The 25258-nt window shown below is 44.1% G+C and overlaps 1 protein-coding gene across 2 annotated transcripts in view; it reads left to right on the top strand.

Annotated features, from left to right (window-relative positions):
• EPB41L4B (erythrocyte membrane protein band 4.1 like 4B) overlaps positions 1-25258 on the top strand; it is a 472815-nt gene that overhangs the window by 309362 nt on the left and 138195 nt on the right. For both annotated transcript variants that reach the window (XR_012799153.1, XM_075585948.1), the window contains exon 16: positions 18112-18311. Coding sequence is in view for 1 of the 2 variants with exons in the window: in XM_075585948.1 (XP_075442063.1) it covers positions 18112-18311 (200 nt within the window). In the remaining variant the exon portion in view is untranslated. The remainder of the gene's footprint in view (positions 1-18111; positions 18312-25258) is intronic.

Genomic DNA, 25258 nt, shown 5'->3' with positions numbered 1-25258 from the left:
CAACAGAATCCTGATTCCAGTATACCTTCAGGGCCCGGATTTTGTGGTTACCACTTCGGCCTTCATCGACTCCGGTTCGGGAGGTAACATCATGGATCAAGACTTTGTCAAAAAGAACAACATTCCACTTAGAAAACCCCGGTGGGAATAGAAGCCATAGATGGACGTCCGCGGCAACCAGCTTTTATCATCCTACAAACCGTTGGACTTTCCCTTGTGTGTGAACAAACCCACAGGGAGGAAATTTCCCTTGACGTCATCCACTCTCCGTCCGCGGAGATCATTCTGGGCCTTCCTTGGCTGCAACGTCACAACCCACAAATCGATTGGGCTAAACTAAAGCCTATCTCATGGAATACTAAATGCTCCATGATCTGCGCTATACCACCTCAGAAGATCTGCAGCATGGAGACGCCGTACAGGTACAGAGCACTTTACCAGATAACGATTCAGAATTCAGGGATGTCTTCAATAAAGCAACAACCAAAGAATTATTATTTACATCTAGACAACTGTGGGGGTTCTCTCTTCTGTCTTCCATGTCTTCGATAAAGCCAGATCAGAGACACTTCCTCCTCACCGGCCCTTCGACTGCCCCATAGACCTCTTGCCGGGTTCTATTATTCCCAGAGGATGCTCATGTCCTCTCTCTCTCCCTGAGACCAAGGCCATGTCCGACTACATTCAGGAGAATCTTCTCAAGGGCTTCATCAGAAAATCCTCTTCACCAGCAGGGGCAGGGTTCTTTTTTGTCAAAAAGAAGGATGGTACCCTTCGTCCATGTATCGACTATCGGGGACTCAACAAAATTACCATAAAGAACCTTACCCCATACCGCGAATATCTGAATTGTTCGATTGTCTTCAAGGATCTACCATCTTCACCATATTGGACCTATGTGGAGCGTATAATTTGGTGAGGATTCGTCGAGGCGACGAGTGGAAGACGGCTTTCAACACAAGGGATGGCCACTAGGAATACCTAGTTATGCCATTTGGCCTGTGCAATGCTCCCACGTCTTTCAGGACGTTGTAAATGAAATATTCAGAAACCTTCTCAATAACTTCCTCATTGTTTACGTTGACGACATTTTGATTTTTTGCAAATCTCTTCCGGAACACATTGAACAGGTCAAGCAGGTACTACTACGTCTCCACCAGAACAACCTTTATGCCAAACTGGAGAAATGCCACTTCCACCAAACTTCTACTACTTTCTTAGGATACATTATCTCCAATTCCGTTTTTTCTATGGAACCCTCCAAACTGAATGCTGTCATGACAAAAAAATGGAGGATGACCTCCGGTGTTCTCTTTGATAAAGTCCCATGTCGGGATGAAATGCGTCAAAGCGATCTCTTTCACGATGTCCATCCTTTTTTTGTAATAAAAGTTATTTTTTAAACTTTTAAGCGTGTGTTAGTGCGGAGGAGTAGTGACCATTCATCACTTTTTATTTTTTGAATGCTGTCATGGATTGGCCTCCTCCTACTTCTCTCAAGGGCATTCAGAAGTTTCTGGGCTTTGCCAATTATTATAGAAGATTTATTCACAAATTTTCTTCTATTGTTGCTCCCATTATGGCTGTCACCAAGAAAGGAGCTGACGTCGTGTCTTGGCCCCCTGCAGCGATCCTGGCCTTCGACGTCCCTAACAAAAGCCTTTAGTTCCGCTCGTGTTTTGATTCACCCCAATTCGAAACTTCCTTTTACACTAGAGGTGGATGCTTCATACCTCGTAGCCGGCGCCATCTTATCTCAAAGAAAGTCTCCTTCAGCCAAACTGCACCCTTTTGCATTCTTTAAAAAAAAAAAAAAAAAAATCTGCTGCACAACAGAACTATGATGTGGGAAACAGAGAGCTACTAGCTATTAAACTCGCCTTGGAGGAATGGAGGCATCTATTAGAGGGTACGGAGAGTCCAATTACCATTTTGACGGACCATAAGAATCTCATGTATCTGGAGAGCGCGCAACGTCTGGGTGCCCGACAGGCCCGCTGTTCTCTTTTTTCACGCTTTAATTATATAATTTCTTTCAAACGCCGGTTCCAAGAATCTTCAAGCAGATGCCCTTTCCCGGCCATTTCTAGTCGAGGACAAAATCAAAGCCAGATCAGAAACCATTCTCCTCTCTAAACTCATCATATCTGTCAACTCGTACGATGTACTAGACGACATTCTTAGAGATCAAACCAACATTCCTGAGGGTCTGGAGTGGTGGCTCTCTTCCAAGACTGCCGGTCACCCTGGTTCTAAGAGAACTTCTGACCTCATCACACGGACGTTCTGTTGGCCCAACATTCAAGCGGACGTTATGCACTTCGTCAAGGCCTGCACTACATGTGCTCGGAACAAGGTCCCTTGCTGTAAACCCCCCTTCCTATTCCAGATTGTCCCTGGAATCATTTGTCGATGGACTTCATTGTGGAACTGCCTATTTCCAGGGGCAGGAACACTATCCTCGTGGTCATTGACCGCTACTCCAAACAGGCACATTTTGTCCCCCTCAAAGGGCTTCCGGTTTCACGCACACTGGCAGATATTTTTTGTATAGAGATCTTCCACCTTCACGGAATCCCCTCGACCATCAACCAAATAAGTTTTTTTTCATACTAACCTGTGTCTAGCAAGTAGTGTGGCCTAGTGGCTTCTCCACAAATACTGGGCACAATTGTGAAAGGTGCAACACGCTCGACACACATCTCAAACACCTCTCTTCTCCATGCTGTTTCCTCCTCTCTTTGGCCCCACTCCCAGACTTCTGACACCACCTCCTGATAGGCTGCTGCTGGGTAATGCAGCCAATCGAAATGGAGGAAGCCCCCTAGCAACAGTCCGACTCTCTACCTGCTCTAGGAAATTCTGTGGCCACTCGAGCCGGTCAGGTCACTATGTCCAGAGTGGTAATACTGGTATATACATATATACATGTCAGGAAAGTCCGGTTCAATACTGGACACCTGGCAACCCTACCATTCTGCTTGGAAGAAAGTAATGAAGTTTTTCAGTATAATTGAGAATATAACACCTCTAACACTAAAAGACTCAATGGTGTATTTATTTTACTTTTATAAAACTCATTCTTGTCTCTTATCACAAAATAGAACAGTCAAAAAGGGAAAAAAGACAGATAGTAAATGAAGCAGAGGAAGACAATACGTTTAAATTCTGTGATGTGATATAAATGTGATGCAGGGTAGGCAGAGCGATGGAACAATTATTTATTTATAAAATATTTTACCAGGAAGTAATACATTGAGGGCCTCAATCAGAGAGTGTCAATAAGGCCCTTATCGAGCACTTATCGACCAAAATGGCTACTCGTATTCAGTAAGCCTCGATAAGTGACAAAAAAAGAGAATCTAAACATATACTCAGCGCTCAACCTATTTACATAACAAAATAATACAATATAATCAAATGCAATTACTACAAATGAATGTGAAAATAATTTGTGACCTGAATATATCCAGACCAAAGGATACACCAGGAGTGCAAGGAAATCCCACAGACAACTATGAATGAATGGGGGAGTGGCTGCCTAAGGATATAAAACAAGCCTATCCATAAGTACAAATGGTATACAAAAGAGAAGAACAGTCCTTGGCGCACTATCAAGTATGGAAACCTGATATAGAAAAGTTCCCAATCCTCTGAATAGAGGAGCAGTTCGTAAGTCCCGAAATAGATCTTTCAGAGTCTCTTGGCTGGTGGATTTGTATCTGCAATTAAACAAAACAAAAAGACCATTGCGCAGTACCCTCTGTATTTTCAGTTTGCACCCACACAAATACTAGCTACTTACTTAAAAGTAGGTAGTCAAGGAACTTGAAAGGTTTCTTTAGCTCGTGCTCCAACGTGTAAATGGATATCAGTGGATTTTCAAGTGGTGTTAACCCTCTCCACATGGATCACTCACAGTCGCAATCAGAGGCTGTGCTTCATTTGCCTTTAAGATGACGTCATGAAGCTGGCGTCACATGGTATTTCAGCCAATCAGATCGTGGGAACCAATTTCACACTCCGATTGGCTGAGTACCATGTGACGCCGGCCATCTTGGATTTAGTGACGTCATCTTAAAGGCACCCTTTAGGCACCTTAAAGGCACAGCCATTCCGATTGGCTGGCACCAATCCCTTTAAGTGACGTCATTTAAAAAAAAAAAAATTAAAGTCGGAACATGGTTTTAACAGCCAATCAGGTGGCTGTTAACCATTTTGAGGCTATATGTGACGTCACAAGCCCTATTTAAGGCCGTGTCGCCTCATTTGAGCCCAAGAAGACAACGAGACAACATCGGTTGGGATCTACCATGGGGCTTTTTGGATTACAACAAGAAGATAGAAAATTAAGAAGATCAAGAAATGGTTACAGATGAAGATAGAAGAAGGTGATTGAAGAAAGAAAAAAGATGTGGGTACCTGATCCGGATCTTCATGGCAGATAGCATCGGATGCTGTTGGAGACCTTCAAGGTACGTGAGCTTCCTGTTTCCCCGGGAGTCGGAGGGCCACCACTTCTAATGGTAAGTAATATATTGAATGTTTTTAAATGTCTTTTTTTAAAAGGTTTTTTCATTGGATGTTTTTTTGATTTTTTCTGGGAGGCACATTGACTGATAATATATTAATTTGTACCACTTTAGGGTACAGATTAATACATTATTATGACAATATTTGGGGGGCATTTCTGGCTTGGTATTGCTGTTGGTTTTTTTAATTACAGTTTCTTATGTGGATGTCATTGTTTGTTTTTTTCCTGCTTAATAGTAATAAAATGTTTGCGATTGGTGTTTGTTTGTAGTTAATGTGGTTCTGTGTTAGCTAATGCGTTTCATGGTTATTTCAGATATTGTTTGAATTTATTTATTTGTAGTTTAATGTTTAAATTAATTCATTAATGTTGTAGAAAGTAATTGGTTTGATTGGTTACTGTTTCTATTAATTTTGAGTTGGTTAAGTAATTAATTGGTTTGATTGGTTAGTGGTTTAATTAATTAATTGTTGATGTTATTGCTTGTATTCATTGGATTAGCTGGCAACTGTATTTATTTAGTGAAGTGTGTTTTTTTGGAGTTTAGTTATGTTTTATTATTGTGTGTCTTGTGTATTAATGTATTGTAATTAGAGTGCCCATTGAGTGCTATAGAGGCTTATCATGCCCATATTATTATTATATGGGTATGATGTACCACTATACCACTCAATGGGTACAGGGTGGGTATAGTCAGTCAGGGGTGGGTGCTTAGGCCTCCCGGGTTTGTATCGGGTCAGGGTTGGTTAACCCCTTAATGATTATAGCGGTTAGTAACCGCTAAGGTGATTAAGGGGTTAGGGGCCATTAGAATGTCTTTATGATGTATATATGCTTTCTTGCTACGGAGGACAGAGGGACCTGCTGTTCTGGTAAGTATAACTGTATTTATTTACTTTATTTATGTATGCTAATGCAGTGTTTAATAATGGGCAAATAATCTATTATCCATATCTGGATAATAGTTATTTTGCCCATTACTGTACTGTATGGGTTTGGGCTGAGGGGGAGGGGTGTATTGATGTTTATTAAAATGTTTTTTAATATACATTTCTTTCATAGTGTAGATGTGCAGGGGGTCTCCGGAGCTGAACCGCGTTGGTTTTATATCCGGGGACCCCCTGCTTCCTGAGATACAGGCCTCTTTATGGGGTGCCGGTATCTCCTATGCATTGAAATGTCCTGCGTCACGTGACCGGGACATTTCCTTACATAGGTGATACTGGCACCCCATAAAGAGGCCTGTATCTCGGGGAGCAGGGGGTCCCCGGACATAAAACCAACGCGGTTCAGCTCCGGAGACCCCCTGCACATCTACACTATGAAAGAAATGTACATTTAAATAAATAATTTTCGGGCGACATTTCCGTTGGGAGAGGCGGCTCTCTCTGCAGCAGAAATTAATCGCCGGTCTAGGCCTTTTCAGAGGCTCAAGGCTCTCGCTGGCAGCAACTCGCCCGTTTTGGGAATTTTGCTATCACAGGTAATCGAGGCTTTCTGAATACCGTGATAGCAACGCCCAAAAAAAGCGTAATTTTAAATGCCCTGGCGATAATTTTTATCAATCTTCTCTGAATGAGGCCCTGAGAGTTACCTCTCGTTTTCAAGTATGTTCTGTGCATAGAGTTAAGATGGCAAATAATACATGGTTACAAATACAGTTAAATAAGTGAACTGGGTATACATTACATACGACATAGCATGCACAGTTAGAGATAGTATATATTATAGGCGTATGTAGCAGTTACAGACCAGATTAAAATGTGAGGCAGCTTTTGTTTTGAAAGAACTCTAGACTGGTGGTGACTGTGAGAGTCTCGGGTAGATTGTTCCAGTTCTGGGGGGCACGGTAAGAGAAGGAGGAGCAACCGGATAATTTGCTGAACCTTGGGACCATGAACAGTCTTTTGGAGTCAGATCTCAGATGATAAGTGATAAAATGCATTTCATTTTCCTCTATGGAATGCGTAATAATTATTTTCTCCATGATTTTTAATTTTACACATTACATCCCCATTCAAGTGCTATGCAACCTTCTAACTTATATCATATTTCATACAGTATGAATTTCTTTATAATATAATTTTTTAATCTATACTAGTTACAGCTTAGAATGCATTAGACTCATTAGACTCAATGACAAGTACAAAACCTATATTTTACCATAAAAGTAGAATTATACTTATACTTTAAATATGCGTGTTTAAATTATCAGCTATTTTGCTTTATTTGTAAATTGCTTATTATCTGACCTGTAAAGGTAAATGTATCCTGCCAAGAGTTGTTTGGCCTAATTTTCCTCTTTTTTTTTAAACTGCATGAAATGAGTATTTTCTCATAAAATACAGAATACCAAAAGACAACCTTAGAAATATCCACTACATCATCTCTTACAGAAAAACATTTTAAATAAAGTTTATGTAGTGTTACCTTTTAATCCAACTGATTTTAAGACAACATTCTGTCAGCAATGTATTAATATCATCTCACCAGAGGAGCCCAAGAGAATAACACCTAAGATAGAATGGAAGACACTATTTCACACAGATGGTTATTGAATTACAGTAGTGATGAACAAGGTTACAAGTGTGACAATCATTCATAAATCACAATACCAAATCACTAGAGCAAGAAATTGACGTTTTAGAAGGGCGGAAAGACCTTCAGGCAGAAGGCCTCAAAAAAGAATGCACAAACTACGTCCATAAAGAACATATTTGTATGGAATGGGTTAAATCAGTGATTTTAAAACCTCTCCTTGGGGACTACAACCACACCAGGTTTTAGTACTAGCCAATGCGCTTTCACACAAGTGAATGTACCCAATTTGGATATGAATAGAATGTTGAGTGGTTGTCTCTGAAACCTGGTCTAGCTCTGGGCCCTGAGGAGAGGTATGAGAATCACTGGCCTAAATTATTCATGGTGCTTCTAGCTTTTTATTGACTCTTTAAAATTACATATTCTATAAAGATGGAAATATTTACGTATTTATATATTTTACAACATTATCTATGATAACTGTTATGCTCACTTCTGTTCCTATCATAACAAAAAACTGTCTTGTCTGCGTGAACTGCACTGTGTAGTCACTGTAGTGGATTGTTTACAAGACCACCAGGCATAACTTCCCATTAAAGGAGGTGTGTAGGGACAGTGTATTGCCAAATATTCTTTTAAGAACAGTTTAGAGTTTCTTCTATCATTTCACTGTCAGAAATAAAAATAAATTGCATAACCAAAGCAGCTCCCTTTAGGATTCAGTAGGGATATATAGATATTTCAAGCTATTTAAGCTCTATTTAAATTAATGTTGCTCTACCAGTTTGCAAGTACAGTACATGTTAACACATAGGATGCTATATTTTAACTGGACTTAGATATAGAAGTTGCATCATTTATCTGTAGCTCTAGTCTGTTACATTGCTTAGTGCTGTGCATCAATCTTGACCTGATCTAGCTTGTGTGCTCACATGCCAAACATTCACTCGTCCTTCAGTAGTTTATATATTACAGTATATGTTTGAACAAAATTGTTGTGTATCGGTAAGCAGTAGCTCATTTTTAGTCCACAGTTTTCAATCAAGATACTACAAAGTGACATATAAAATACCTCACAAGATAATAATGTACACAAACATGGAGATTGAAACTAAGGGTGCAGAGAGGAGCTTAACCCCTACCCCTCAACTCTGCCCAGGGATTATACAGGTTTATATTATGATAATGTATGTACTGTATTAGATTTTATATGTATGGAACTCGAGGCCCAAAAAAGTGTGCACTCCAGTCCTGAAAATAGATGATACATAAAAATGTCCCTTTAAAGAATGACAGTAACAAGGGGCCTCTAAAAATGGAATACAAGTGCTACCCAGAATATTTTGCTTATATTTTGCATGCTTCTTCATTCTAATGTAAAAAACGCATTCCTGTCTAGGTCATTTTTGCATTGTGTTTGTTACTAGAGCTGGCATCTGATTCATGGGTTGGTACCCCAAAACGTTGTGCCAGTGGTTCATTTCCATGGGTAGGATGCTACAGTTATTTTATATGTTACATTTTATTATTTTTGGATGTTATCTTTGTTGCATTCATGATACTGTAGCTATACTGTACTTAATTACTTTAGTAAATATATCTTTCTATATTATATTTATTTTTTTATATTTGATTTCTTAATAGAGAATTTGGAGTGTTCAATATAATTTAGCATTTTTCTATACAGTAGTATTTTAGGTGACTTAGGGGGCTTTCCAGTTCACCTTTGACACTAGCACATAGAGGACAATATATCTATTTTTTATTTTCTATATTATTACTTCTATATGTTCTCCAATGTTCCCCAAGTATTTTTTTTAATGACCAAAACTTGGGGGTGCTTTGGAACACATTGGTGTTCCCCTGACATTCATAGACACCCTCCCCCCTCCCCTCCCTGGTTCAGAGGCAGTGAGCTCGAGATAAACTGGTAATACACCGAGCAAACTTGAAAAACAGTATGGCCACCGGGGTCATGGATCACTATGGTCAGCCAATAGAAAAGCATTTTTCTGACCCTGAATTCCATGTTTGTAAACTGCTGACATATTTGTAGCTTTTTATGCCAAAATTGGCTCAAAAGTTACAAATGAGATCTGGGGAACTGGTTCAACAATCATACTAATGACAAATAGTACTAGATGCTTTTAAAATGTATTTGTTTAGCTACATAGAATGCATTTTTGTAAGAACTATGCATATACATCATATTCTAACATAATTTCAGTCATTCGCAAAACTGTGTGAATGCTATGATGCAAACTGTACAATTATCAAGAAAATGTTTCATAGTCAATACAGGGCACCTTCACTTTTCCAAGACCCACGCTCCAATCAGGCCAGGCCGCCAACATGGAGCTCACTACCAACAAAATCAAACTTAGTGGGCCTGATAGCGTGTGATTTTATTGGTCCACTTTTGTGATCCATTAACTCCAGGTTAATGGAACACAACACTGTGATAGATAAGGTTTCCTATTTCATTTTCAGCTAATAACCTAATTTTAGTTGAAACATGAAATGTTCTTTTAAAATAACTGCGTTTGAGGTTTAGTATCTGGAATATGAGTTGAGATTAAAGATAAGCTATCAACAGGATTTCATATTGCAAAAAAGAAAACAAAACGCTTTGTGTCTCAATACAAACAACTGAATAAAGTACTGGTTCCTATTCACTTGAAATGCAAACAGTTTTGGCAGTGTCGGCAGAAGGGGCACATTTTATGTGTCTTTGCCTCATTGGAATACATGTATTAGTAGTGTGAGTCCCCCTCCTCTTTTAATCCTTCTCCCCTTGTTTTTACTCTATCAATAAATTTTGGATTTGTATCATTCTCCTGGCATGCCCGTGTGCTTTACTACAAGGATACTTTTCGGTTGCATCATACATTTATTATCCTTTAAGCACCACTGTCTATTGACATATTAGCATATATTAAGACAGTTTTTGGGCAACAGTTACGTATTGTCTTGATGCGGTATACTCTGTGTTTTCTCCCGTGTGTGTGTGTGTGTGTGTGTGTGTGTGTGTGCGTGTGTGTATATATATATATATAATGTGTAACAGATTTTCTGGCTAAGGCTGACCCACCCAATCTCATATTGGCCGCTGTGGTCTAACCAGTCCCCATTACATGGTAGTGTCTGGTGGGGCACCTGTTGGCAACAGGACTCCTGAGTCTCCCGCATGATTTTGTGTGGGGATGTCAACCCAGACAGGCAGCTGAGGTAGCGGGTATGAGTCCTACCTACATACAGTGTAGCACTTCCACCTCATCAGGATCTCTGCATCCGCAAGGAGATGGTTCTGATGAGGAACTCCTTCTCCGTGGTGCCTTCCGCTGGAGAGTAACTTCAGTCTCACACAGTGGAGTTGATTTAGAACTGGACATCTTTATTGGTTAATGGTATGGGCCAGCTGCCCTTCACAGCCAGCAACTCAGCCGCTCATCTTGGCTGGTACTTCCCTTTGAAAGGTCTGCTGCTTAATCAAGTGGAATCACCTCTCCCCTCAGGTCCCTGGACACTGGACACAGTGTAGGCCCAGCCAGCATGCTGCTGCTGGCCTCTGAATTAGAGCTATGTCACTAGTTACTTCACTAGTACACTCTGGCCTTCTGCTCTGCTCAACCTTGTAGAACACACTAACTTTGGACAGTGCTGTGCCTTATATACCTCAGGAACCTGGCACATCTCTGATGTCACTAACGGTGGACTCAGAGCATGTTACCACTCCCCTTGAATACATATGACACCTCACCAGGGTGTGAGGGCAAACCTCCATGATTGATGCTGGCAACCCTGTAACTTACCAGGCTTACTGCCAGCATGAGAGAAAACTGTAGGCCATTTTACAACATGGCTATATTCTCCCCCTGGTGAATCCCAACGACCTGTCTGGGACCTAAATTTGGTGTACCTTCGTCCAGGAAGCACTGCAAAACATAATTATGAACCCAATTTTATATCATACAGTTTTCTTTTTATACATCAATTTCTTCAGTGCTGGCCGACCAGCAGATGACACTGTATTAGAAACAGACCCCACTATCCCCTATACCTAATAATAGTGCCTGGGGTCTGGTTTCTTCACTTCCCGGCCAGCCACATCTGTGACAGTCACACTGTACTCCCGAGGTGACCCATTCTCTGGCCTATACACTGCCTTGTGCTTGTATATGCTGCGACCTATACTCCACACCCTCATGAGCTGGGAAATTCTCTCTTCTGCTCATCGCCCAGTAAGGTCGCCCCCTTTGTTGACGATATACATTTCGATGGTCTCCCTTAACCACCCATCCCTCTGATCCTCTATTTCCTGCATGAGGGGTTCAGGAACGTAGGGGTACTCCAGTCCATGGGAATTTTTTTAACGGGTCACTCTGGCCTGTTCGGCCTGGCTTGTCCGGATTAATCTAGTGCTGCCTGCTTTCCCTGGCAGCACCCATGACAAGGGTTCATCTGGCTCGACAGGATCCCTTAACCTACTGGGTCCCTGGGGCTCCACTACCCCTGCGCTGATATCGTACCACCGGAGCCTCATCTCCTCCTGACGAGCTTCCTCTGTAAATTCCCCCGGGGCCCACCAATAGTCCACCACCCCATCTTGATCTAAAATTAACCGGGTATGGTCCAACCAGGCCTCGTACCCCTCAAAAGTGGGTGCCCACCACCGGGTCTCCCTAACCTCCTCGGGAACCGGTACCACTACCGCTCTCTCCTCCGATTCCCCTTCTAACTCTCCCCCCGAGAATATCCCTGAGGTACCCGTCGATGGAGACTGGGACCCTAGTCTCTTGGGCCTACTAGTGACCTGAACACTAACTGAGCTAGGACAATCACTCGACACTGACATTTGTCGGGTATACCTTCCCCCTCCCGACCCGTCATCCGACGTCAAACACTCCAAGCTCTCCCCAGTCCTTTCAGTTGATGGGGTTCGGGACTCCCCCAACAACCCTTGGCTGGATGGGGACCCATATGAAAAGGTGATAGGGGCAGGGGCTTTAACTATGGCCGGGGGTTGGGCATAGGGACGGGCTATCGGCATCTGCGGGGCTACGACCCGCACTTCGGCTCTACCTGGCCCGGTGCCATTGGTCTGGCCCTCCGGTTCTCTTGTCTCGCTGCTCCCAGGCTTCCACAGGGCCTGACAGCTCTTCTTGGACCCAGGCGACCTGGTACAACAGCTCGATCGTGAGGTCGACGCCATCTTCAAGCCGGCTCTGCTATGGCCGCCGGAAGTGAGATCATCTATCTCGCGGGACTCGCCGCCATCTTGGGTTGGGTCCCCAATCGAGACCTCTTCCTCCACAATGATATCCGGAAGGGCGGTTTCCGCTCGGGGCTCCGCTCGGGCCTGGTCTGGGCCTCTCTCCGCCGCTACCGCCGCCGTCGCCGCCGCCGTCGCCGCCGTCGCCTGAAGGGGCCAAGAGGGTCTCTTACCACTCCGTCGACGCGGGATGGTTCCTTCTCCGACTGCTCCACCATCGGATCCACTAGTCACCACGTCAGTGGGACTCCGTCTCTCTGGCTGCCGCTGCACAGGCAACACATGGCTCTGCTCGGTCGCGACACAGGTGAGTGCCGTTTCCCTTGCAGCACCGCCGCTGTGGTCCGCCGGTGGGTGCGTCACCACCGCCATCGGGGTCACTTTCTCCTCGTCCGAGGAGTCGGGCTCAACCCCGGGAAGGGACACCCCCGTCGGAGACTGCTGGGGGGGTTCTCGCCCATCATCTCGCCTCCCAGTGTCTTTCTCTCCAGGACTTCAGCCATTGGGATTTCTGTGTCCGCCTCCCCCGTCTGGCCACGTGCGAAGTTTGGCACCGGCCACAAATAGTGGATGCCGCATTGAGGGCATCGGGACACGGTACAGACCGGACCGCCCGGCAGTCGACACTGCATGCATAAGCACACCACAGTTTCGTTGCCGGCCGCCCTGAGCACCAGGAAGCCCCCTGGGGCTGAATAGGGTTGGGCAGAGATAGTCGCATCGTCCTCAATCTTACTAGCCATAGTAATCACTGGAGACACTCTTTGCAGTGGTTTGCTCAGTTCGCTGGCTCCTCGTGACTGAAGTGAAGGGGCTGGTTTGGTAACTCCTCCTTCACCTAACTCCACCCACATCTGACACAGTTGAAAACCACTCCCCCTGGTTGAAATCAGGGGAGGATCCCACAAGCTTATTGGATGACCCAGCACTGGGGCTGAGCTTGTCACTGTCCATGAGGGCACGGCCGCAGCTTTCGCGCCATACCTTCCATCAGGTTGGGGTTTTCCTCTTGGCACCACTCACGGCCAACTCTCTGCAAGTCTCGCATTTGCAGAATTTTCTGCAACTGGCCCCCGCGGTCTCCCAGGGAAGCGGGAACCGCCATTTTGATTTGCATTGACATTCATGGGAATAACCGAGGTAGCTTTTGGTGTGTTGTACGCTGACTGGCAAGCAAATCCACCACTCTCCCCACACATTACTACAATGTCCTCCTCGCTATCATCCGAAGTAATACTGCACGGCCCTAGGCAGGACCAAAACAGCGCGGCCACAGCCTTGGCGCCACTCCACAGCAGGCTCGTGAAAGTCGTTTCCGTAGCTTGCTCGTCACTAGCACACACACCATGTGCACTCTCTCCGTCGGCCTCTGTCCGCCATCTTGGACCTTCCGCACCGCGCGGATCCTCCATTCTTGCTGTCGCCATATTCATCTTGTTACTGTTTTTGTGATTATCGTACATGGAGCTCCTCTCTGCGGGGCAGCTGCCAAACCGATACAGTAAAGATTGCCCGATGCACCACCTTGTGTACCTAATGTAGGTCTGACTCGTTTTGCACTACCTCAGGCTAGGCTCACTCTCTTTGTGTATGCTGTGTCTCTCTTCCTCTCCCAGTCTGTGCTCCCTTCGGTAAGTGATCTGGAATGGGCTAGAGTACTCTGGCTCTTCCATGCAGTACTTGGGCGTCTACCTACTGTTGGCTAGCCTAGCGCAGACCCTCTCCAGGATTCCTGACCACGTTAACAGGCTATCCCTTTAGGCATCCTACCAACTAGCTGCCTCAAGGTGACTAGAACAGCTATAGCCGTGCTCCAGACTCCCACTCCTCTCAGGTCCCCAGGTCATCCCCGGTTTCCCTCCCAACACAGCACAAAATGGCAGCATACACTCTCCCTGTTTCCTAGTGTGCCTAGCAAAAGCCTGTCCTGTTGATAGGTATCTCAGCAGCGCCTCCAAACGTAATGGATTTTCTGGCTAAGGTTGACCCACCCAATCTCATATTGGCCCCTGTGGTCTAACCAGTCCCCATTACATGGTAGTGTCTGGTGGTGCACCTGTTGGCAACAGGACTCCTGAGTCTCCTGCAGGATGTTGTGTGGGGATGTCAACCCAGACAGGCAGCTGAGGTAGCGTGTATGAGTCCTACCTACATACAGTGCAGCGCCTCCACCTCATCAGGATCTCTGCATCCACAAGGAGATGGTTCTGATGAGGAACTCCTTCTCCGTGGTGCCTTCCGCTGGAGAGTAACTTCAGTCTCACACAGTGGAGTTGATTTAGAACTGGACATCTTTATTGGTTAATGGTATGGGCCAGCTGCCCTTCACAGCCAGCAACTCAGCCGCTCATCTTGGCTGGTACTTCCCTTTGAAAGGTCTGCTGCTTAATCAAGTGGAATCACCTCTCCCCTCAGGGAGATCACCTCCTGTGCCAGGTCCCTGGACACAGTGTAGGCCCAGCCAGCATGCTGCTGCTGGCCTCTGAATTAGAGCAGTGTCACTAGTTATTTCACTAGTACACTCTGGCCTTCTGCTCTGCTCAACCTTGTAGAACACACTAACTTTGGACAGTGCTGTGCCTAATATACCTCAGGAACCTGGCACATATCTGATGTCACTAACGGTGGACTCAGAACATGTTACCACTCCCCTTGAATACATATGACACCTCACCAGGGTGTGAGGGCAAACCTCCATGATTGATGCTGGCAACCCTATAACTTACCAGGCTTACTGCCAGCATGAGAGAAAACTGTAGGCCATTTTACAGCATGGCTACATATGTATATATATATATATATATATATTTATATGTATGTATGTATGTATATGGTTTTGAAGAAAAAGGTGGCACTGTGTGCTCATTTACATGTAATTTCCCAGAATCCCTTGCTGCAGTGGAAGCGCTGTGCGCTGGGTGATAATAGTGAAAGGCAGGGTTGCAGACCTGTCCAAGACATGCAAATGAGCATACAGTAATATTTCTATTTGATTATATATATATATACAGTGGTTGACAAATCACCAAAAAAATCTACTCGCCACACAAAAAAAATCTACTCGCCACCTAGTACCAAACGTGTGCTGCTTGGGCCAATATTTACTCGCCCGGGGGTTAAATCCACTCGCCCGGGGCGAGCAAATGTATAGGTTTGTCGAACACTATATATATATATATATATATATATATATATATATACAGCTAAACCCCGTTATAACGCGGGTCTCGGGGTCCACCCCGAGACCACCGCGTTACTAACGGGGTCGCGAGAAAAAAAAAATGGCCGCCGCGCTTTAGCGCATATTCATCCCGCGGGACAGGAGATGGGAGCGGGCATGTCCCTCCGCTCCCCGCTTCCCCCTGTCACCGCGGGACAGGCCGTGGGGCAGGAGATGGGAGCGGGGATGTCCCTCCTGTCCCCGCTTCCCCCTGTCACCGCGGGACAGGCCGCGGGGCAGGAGATGGGAGCGGGGATGTCCCTCCTGTCCCCGCTTCCCCCTGTCACCGCGGGAACTGGCAGGCAACATCCACTCCTCACGAGCCGCACGGCGCATGCGCATGCGCACGGCGAACGTGAGGGGTGCCTGCATAAGTGTGCTGCTTTTGGAGACAGGTAAGCAGTCTCCGGAAGACCGCTAACCCCCCCCCCCCGCCGCAGCACAGGGCCCTCGCGTGTGTGTAAGTGTCTGTGAGTGTGTGTAAGTGTCTGAGTGTGTGTGTAAGTAAGTGTAAGAGCCGGAGCGGGAGGTGGGAGGTTTGACAGGGAGGGGGGGCGTGGCTTGAGCGGAGGGACCCGCTACTCTCCCCCCCCTCCCTCCACGGACTGCAGGAGGGAGCTGCTACTCTCCCCCCCCCCCATCCCTACACGGACTGCAGGAGGGAGCTGCTACTCTCCCCCCCCTCCCCGGACTGCAGGAGGGACCAGGTATGTAGAACTTAAGCATGGTAAAAAGGCCTCGCTTTAATATGCTAACACTATGTGCAACGTGTGGGGTATTTAACAACAAATGACAATCTTGCTGACATGTAATCTATCTTTGGTACAGAAATCTGCCTAGCCTCATTGCCAAGATGATCATCTTCATCTTTTGGTAACACAAGTGCTGTTCATTTCTATGGGTCCCTCCCTCCACTGGCTGCAGGAGGGACCCGCTACTCTCCCCCCCCCCTCCCTCCACGGACTCGGGCTGGAGCACTCATACATACACACATACACACACACACACACACAGGCACTCACGCACTCATACACACACACGCGCGCACACACATGCAGGCACTCACGCACTCACACACACACACAGACAGGCACTCGCACTCACACACACAGACTGCTAACCCCCCCCCCCCCGCCGCAGTACAGGGCCCGCCGTAGCCGCAGCGCAGCGCAGGGCCCCGCCACCCCCCCCAACCCCCACAGCACAATGACTTCCCACCCCCTTAACTTTGTGAAACAAAAGTCACAAGACAGGCAAAATACATCTGTTAAAGTGCAGTTGTCTGTTTATTTCTATATAATAATTGTGTGCAGTGTGCAGTGTGTGTGCAGTGTGTCAGTGTGTGCAGTGTGAGCAATGAGCAGTGTGTGTGCAGTGTGTCAGTGTGTGCAGTGTGAGCAGTGTGCAGTGTGCAGTGTGTGTGCAGTGTGTCAGTGTGTGCAGTGTGAGCAATGAGCAGTGTGTGTGCAGTGTGCAGTGTGTGTGCAGTGTGTCAGTGTGAGCAATGAGCAGTGTGTGTGCAGTGTGTGTGCAGTGTGGCAGTGTGAGCAATGAGCAGTGTGTGTGCAGTGAGTGTGTGCAGTGTGTGCAGTGTGCAAAAAAAAATGTAAAAAAAAAAAATTTTAATTTTTTTTTTTTTTTTTTTTTTTTAAAAAACGGGAGCCACGGGAAAACCGCGTTATAACTGAATCGCGGTATAACGAGGCACGTTATAACGGGGTTTAGCTGTATATATATATATATATATATATATATATATATATATGTCATAGGTTTGAAACTATGGATGTACGTATTCCAAAAAAGTGTATTGATATACAGTCATTTCTGATATGGTTAGGCAGCCATAACACTTCATTTCAACACTGTCACATTATAAGAGAATTAGTAATGAATGCATTTGAATACAAATAGCTCACAATAAATAAGTAATTGAAGCATGTATTTACTGAAGATATTTTTTCTACAAATTATAAATATACTTCCACAAATGTTTTCAATATTTCTAATAATGGCATCTAATAATTCCCCCCCCCCCCCTGTTTTTCACATGGAAGGGTATAGATACTTTATGAAATGTTGTACCTCTCACTCTCTTGTGGTCACCGGCTGAATTGCAAACATTCACTTACATTTTTGAAGGATTTTTTAAGTTCGGTGAATCAATGTTTTTTTTTATCCCAATCTGCAAATAAATGCTGCAATATTCGCATTGAATTTTAATGTTGGCAAATAATTTGCCCATCTTTACGGTGGATCCCATAAATAAATACATTGTAACACAGTGGAACCACAGGAAGCAAGAAAATGGAAATAACGGGATGTGGCCCTTCAGGCCAGTTAGTGATAAGGCTGTACAGATAATGTTAACTCCTGATTTAATACTAAAGAGGCCCTTCTAAGTTCTGATTTCACCTTGATTTTTTATTACAACCATGATGGAAAACCAGACATCTGATTTTGAAGGATAAATAAGTGGTAAAAATGTGGATATATTCATGCAACACCCAAAAGACCCTTGAAAATATATTCTTTTATTGCCAGATTTCCATTGGCATCACAGGCATTGAACAATACTGACCTCCACCCTTTCAACATAGAAGAGAATGGAGGTACACCTTTTCCAGCAAAAGTATCTGGAAGATATCCCCACCATCAGCACCATCATCACCACCACCACGCAACCTATGGAGTCATTACCATGGACAACAGAGATATGATTCCCGGAGGGACCAGTACAAGCAGTAAGTTTCATTATGTGATCATCTTTACATTTTGCATTTACGACAATAGAAGGTTGACAGATTATTTATAGTAATATCATTAAATTTAAACAAAGTAGCAGTGTTGTCATTACTTGAACACAATTCTGATTTTATTATAAATTGTGAAAAAGCTACTCCAACCTTATTTTACAAAGATGAGTGCAATATTTAAGTAATAATCCCCTCAGAACAGGGCATTACTGGCCAATAATGCCCTGTTCTGAGGGGATTATTACTATTATAGGCTAAATGTAGGCTTTTTTGAATTTTTCATAAAAAAGATACATTTTTGTAGTCATATTGATTTTTATCAGTGTATATACCTGTGTAGGAAAAAGAAGTAAAGTAGAAGATGAGAAGGCTGAGGGGCCAGAGAGAGAGGTTTAGGGCGGGGAAAGAGGTGTAAGGGGGAGAGAGGTGAAGGAGGGGGTGGGAGAGAGGTGAAGGAGGGGGGAAAGAGAGAAGTGGTTAGGGGGAGGTTGAGAGGTGAGGGTTAAGAGAGAAGTGAGGGGGTGGAATGAGAGAGGTGAGGGAGGGATTAGAGGTGAAGGGGGGGATGAGAGGTGAGGGGGGGGAAGAAATGAGGGTGGGAAGAGAGGTGAGGGGGGGAAGAGAAGTGAGGGGGGAAGAGAGGTGAGGGGGGAAGAGAGGTGAGGGGGGGAAGAGAGGTGAGGGGATGAGTGGGGGAAGAGAGGTGAGGGGATGAGGGTGGGAAGAGAGGTGAGGGGGGGGAAGAGAGGTGAGGGGGGGAAGAGAGGTGAGGGGGGGAAGAGAGGTGAGGGGGGGAAAGAGAGGTGAGGGGGGGAAAGAGAGGTGAGGGGGGGAGAGAGAGGTGAGGGGGGGGGGAGAGAGGTGAGGGGGGGAGAGAGAGGTGAGGGGGGGAGAGAGAGGTGAGGGGGGGGGAAGAGAGGTGAGGGGGGGGAGAGAGGTGAGGGGGGGGAGAGAGGTGAGGGGGGGGAGAGAGGTGAGGGGGGGGGGAGAGAGGTGAGGGGGGGGGAGAGAGGTGAGGGGGGGGGAGAGAGGTGAGGGGGGGGGGGGGGAGAGAGGTGAGGGGGGGGAGAGGGGGATGTGGGAGAGAAGTGGGGGGACTGACATTAACTACAACTAAATAAAAAGAACTACAAATTACCTTACAGTAGCACAGGCAATAGATGTGGTGAGAAATATTACTTTGTTGCAAGCAACAAAGTTACCAGTTGGGACACAGCAGCTTCTGACAGCGCTAGCAGCTGTGAGAGAGAGGGGGATAGAGGAGGGAGAGGCTGCTTGTTCAGTGTGATCAGTGAGGAGAGGAGCAGGGCTGCTACAGTTAAGTTTTAAACTTGCTGGTTTTTTCTCAGCTCGAGCCCCTGCATCTCTGCTTTGAGGTGAGTTGGCAAGTTGTCAAAAATTCCGGGCATCACTCAATGAATAATGCCCGGAATTCTGACCAATCAGAGGGCAGGGATTTCAGTAATGCCCGGAATTTTACTGCTTTAGCCTATAATTATGCTTATAAAGCAGAATGGTTTCCTAAAGTAAATGCATTTTCCTTACACAGAAAGTGAAACTGTATATGGTATTAAAAAATACAGCAAATTGTGGTGGTCTGGGGTTGTAAATAAAAAAAGTAGTACTCTTATCCCTCTGGTACCATCATGCTTCGACCCATGTAATGGTAAGATATACTCATTTTGACCAGGAGTCATGAAGCCGTGATGTGGGACATCGCACCCGATCTGGCAATAACTGCCATACAAGTCAACGACAGTTACCGCAAGATCGGGAGCGATGTCCTGCATCACGCCTTCATAACTTCCGGTCATTGTCTGAAACACAGATGTAGAGATAAATAAATTATATGTTTCTTATAGGAGTTTGCTAAAGGAGTAAAATTAGTTTCAAATAACTTGAATCCCTATTACAAGCACTCCAAGAGGTACCTCCTTGAAAAATAATTATAAATTAACTTTTAATTAGAAATTTTAGTTAAAAAAACCCTAATGTTTTAGAAGTAATGTTGTAGAAGAAAAAGAAAATGAATTAACCTTACACTTTTTAAATCATCTACAACTCACAATAGAACTGTGACCTACTGTAGTTGAGGAGCTATATATATATATGTGTGTATATGTGTGTATATGTGTGTGTGTGTGTGTATACTGGTATATATATATATATATATATATATATATATATATATATATATATATATATATATATGTGTGTGTGTGTGTATATGTATATATATGTGTGTGTGTGTGTGTGTGTGTGTGTGTGTGTGTGTATATATATATATATATATATATATATATATATATATATATATATATATATATATATATATTTATGTGTGTATATGTAAATATATATATATATGTGTGTGTATATATATATACACGTGTGTGTGTGTGTGTTTGTGTATATGTATTGTATGTGTATATGTATATGTATGTATATGTGTATATATCAAATAATAAAAAAATCACTTGTGAGCACATTCACATGTCTTAGGCAGAGTTACGCCGGTGCTGCCCGGAGACCAGACCCGTCCCCTGTGCCGAAGGGGGAAGTAGGGATATACGCACTCGCAGCAAAGGGAGCGAGCCCGGAGTGTGGTGTTAAGAGTTGCCAGGCCAGATATAAGTAACATAAATAATAATACTTGCCGGTATCGGGTATAGGAGAAGAATAGTGATTGCCTTGCCGAGGTCAGGGAGCGGAGAAATGAGGAAGGTTGAAGTCCAAGCCGTGATCGTGGGATGCCAGAGAATACATAGTCCAAGGAGAGCCGAAGTCGAGAGCCAAAGGGGGTAGTCGTATGAGCCGTGTCCAAACCTGTAGTAACCGAGAGTGCACCAAACACTTCCATACAGAGACTATGGCGAGCGATGAATGAGTGCTCAGAGATGCTAGATAAGGCTGGGCTGACCAATCAGGGATGGAGGCGGGTCAGGAGGACTACAGGGAGCCTCTCTGGATAGGTGTGGCTGATACAACCCAGGTGAGCACTGGTAGCACTCTGATTACACCTGTGCGGTGTACGGGGGCGGAGCGTCATAGCAGGAGTGGAAGTAGAAGAGTGGATGCTGGGCGTGTGCTCTGTAAGCTGCGTGTGCACGCGACCAGCGTTGGAGGAGGACACACGTGTGCGGGACGGAGGACCCGCGCCTGCCACTGAGAAGGAGGAGGAGCGGTGGGCCACCGAGGGGAGGGGACCTGCGGCGACGGAGGAGCTGACGGCCCGTGGAGGCAGGTAAGCGGAGGTTGCGCTCTTTGCCCTGAGTCTCCCTGAGGGTTGTCTGTGTGTTGCGCGGACGGCGCTGAGAAATCAGATTCCTAACAGGCAGGTCTGCAACCCTGCCTTTCTCCATTATCCCCAGCATACAGTGCTTCCACTGCAGCAAGGGATTCTGGGAAATTACATGCAAATGAGCAAACAATGTATTGTATGTCTTTATTTGTATAGCGCCATTAAGGTACATAGCGCTTAACAGTAGTAATACACGTGGTAATCATATAAATAACAAATAATATAAATAACAGGTCATGGGAATAAGTGCTTCAGACATAAATGTAACATTTAGGAAGAGGAGTCACTGCTCCGATGATGTGTCAACTTTTGTCTGAAAAACCATTGTTACATGGAGCCCATATAAGCTAATGCTCGCTGTTACCACAGCTTTAAAAGCACAGCATAGGAATCAGATGCAAAGCCAGAGAAACCATTCACAAACATGTTTCAACCTTAATGGGTATCATCAGTGTGAAGTTGGGTGTACTGCTGGCTTTGCATTTTCAAGACTGTAAGGTTTAACATCACATTATATATATATATATATATATATATATATATATATATATATATATATATATATATATATATATATATGAACAAAAAACAAACAAAAGCGCAAGCTCCATAGCACGTAACTGAGTAAAAAATAAGGTACATTTATTTAAGTGAAACTGGATAATGTGATTTATCCTCCTAGGTGCCTCAGAGTTAATATAATAGTCGCTGCCAGTAAAAAAAGTATGTGTGTAATGAGAAACCTCAGGGACGCAACTGGCCCAGCTCAGGGCACCAATTGTTGCATGCACTCACGGTTTTGGGGAGTAGTGGCACCTGCATCCGGTCCTCAGTGACTCTGGCTATGTCGTTGCACCGCCAACCCCATCATGACGTCAGGTGGGGCGGTCACCCGACCGGCGGTGTCCTCCTCTATAGTCGATGGAAGCTGACCGGTGAGCTCCACGCCAACTGAGCTCCTGGTCTCTGTGATGAAGCCACTATCTTCGGCGTGTAGGCGGCGTGATGTGAGGCAGTCACGTGACCGGCGGGTCTCCCCTCCGTGCGCGGCGACTACTCGGCGTGCAGTCCTGCAGTAAGTGATATATGCGGTCCTCCAGCAGCAGCGGGAGATGAAGCGGAGCACAGCCAAAAAACAAAGCAGGGTAAACGTGGGTGGTGACTTCAAAGGAGTTTATTCAACAAACAGGTGTAGCTGGTGGATCATCTGACGCGTTTCAGCCCTAGGGCCTTTGAAGTGCTTTAAAAAGTATTTAAAGAAAATAAGCGCATTATTAAGATCTGGGAAATGCCTTTGAAGGCCCTAGGGCTGAAACGCGTCAGATGATCCACCAGCTACACCTGTTTGTTGAATAAACTCCTTTGAAGTCACCACCCAAGTTTACCCTGCTTCGTTTTTTGGCTGTGCTCCGCTTCATCTCCCGCTGCTGCTGGAGGACCGCATATACATTTATTTAAAAAATCAGCAACCCATAAGAATGTGCACTTACAGGATTTCAAACAGAACCATTCGTGGGAGAGAAATCTCTATTGTGGTCATCTGCGGTGGTAGGGTGAGTCCCAGGTTTGCAGAGTGGATGTAAACAGCCCAGGTTCACCATCAATTGGCAGCAAGATATAAAGGCATCCAATGCCTGCACGTCCTTTGCTCCCTCATAAAATGATTGCTAACACTTGAAATTACTGCCAGCCGGAGCGCAGGGAAGCCAGGGACTCCAAATACACCAACACACGTCACAGCTCTACGCGTTTCGTCACACTGCGGCGACTTCGTCAGGAGTTTTGTGATTGTCAGGGACAGCCAGTTAAATAGGCTGGATCAAGTAAACCTATTTTCACATTGTTACTAAGTTTCACCACAAATCGTATAAATCTAAAATTACTATAAATATCAACATTACAATGAATAACAACAAAAAAAACATCAATAATTATGTTGTTCACATCATACAATGAAAATAGCTAAAACTAAACAATTTAATTATGTATAAACTCAACTAACACAATGACATGTTAGAAAAAGCTGTCCCACTATTACCAATCTAAGTTTCATCAAATATGGAAAAAAAAATATATATATACCAAATTGAAATTAAAACCTAAACCTATAATTTTAGTTTCAAAATATAATAATAAATCACAATATTAATTAGAATCTAATAATATGAATATATACACAACCAAATACCACTACACCATATAAAAATGAATGATAAAAAAATCTAAATAAAATTGAAAAAATATTAAAATCAACCTATTTAGTTCCTTGTGTGATGAGAACAACATTCACAAAACAATCTTTACATTATATGCACTAACAAAAATTATTATATTAATAATTCACATTAATTAACATTATATCTAATTACATATAATAACAACAATTGTTACATTAAAAAATAACTAAAATTATAAAAAGATAAAGGAAAAAACTGGATTAACTATTAAATAACACCTACTTTAGGAAATATCATATAATATAGAGTAATCCCCTCCAAAAACACAGAACCCCATCCTAGGATAGGGGGAGAGGAACCGAACTAGCAACCAGAGCAGAAAGGCAGAGAACAGCAAGGCAGGAAACTAAACCAGTGTGCTAGTATCCAAGCACTCATTAAGACCCCTGGGAGAAAGTGTACCAAGTGAGTATATCCAAAAAGACTCTCTCATACATAGTGTCTTAAATCTATCTCCCCCTAATACAAAACACAAAAATGATGCCGCAGTCAAATCCACTCCCAATAAGTCAAAATAAGTCACTATGCCAGATATAAGGTTTAAAATGACCCCCTGGCGATGCTGACAACCCAAAGCCCAATTTAAGGACACAAAAAAGAAAAAAGGGGTCTAATGAAAGCACTCAAAAATGATGTGAGAATAAAAAAATGGATTTTATTAGCAAATCATAGTAGCAAAAAATTAGAACATACCTAACCACATACCAAAAAAGAACTGCTGATCAAACAAATATGAAATATACACATAAGTAACCCCAAAGTACATGTTATATAAAGTCTGAGAGTATTAACAATACAAATCCAGGTGAAATAAATTTCCCCTAGAAGTGCAATGAAGATAGGCCGATCATCAAATGAATATAACTCAAACAAACAAAATATTACCAAAATCAACACATAACCCAGATATACTGTAAGCAGAAGTCAAAACAGAATTAAATAATACTATAATACTGTAAACCAACTACCTAAATGCTATACTTCCAAATGGAGACAGCTGCTACCTAGCAAACAAAATAAGCTAGGAAAAAGTCATATAAAGTCCAGGAGATGTATAAACGGAATCAACCATTGGTAAAAAAAAAATCAGCAGAAAATATTAGGGAGAAAATATGGGAAAGTTACTCCCAGGATGCCAGAGCTAGTTGTAACAAATATAAGCAAAGTCAAACATATCATGTAGTAGCCATGAGGTTCCGTGAAGCAGAATAATGTCCTGATACTTGCTGTGTAACTGCACGAAACATGTAATAAAGAGGGGAGGTCCAAGATGAAAGTAATTGTAAGGCAATGCAGACCCCCGGCACCCCAATCCCAAAGTAAAGCAGACAGCAGTGATGGAGACAGGATAGGGCAGCGCCAGTAGTCAGAATCCAACTGGAGCAGCAATCAGCATG

The sequence above is a fragment of the Ascaphus truei genome, chromosome 2 (assembly GCF_040206685.1).
Source record: "Ascaphus truei isolate aAscTru1 chromosome 2, aAscTru1.hap1, whole genome shotgun sequence".
Classification (NCBI taxonomy): domain Eukaryota; kingdom Metazoa; phylum Chordata; class Amphibia; order Anura; family Ascaphidae; genus Ascaphus; species Ascaphus truei.
This window is presented reverse-complemented; position numbering and strand designations above follow the sequence as displayed.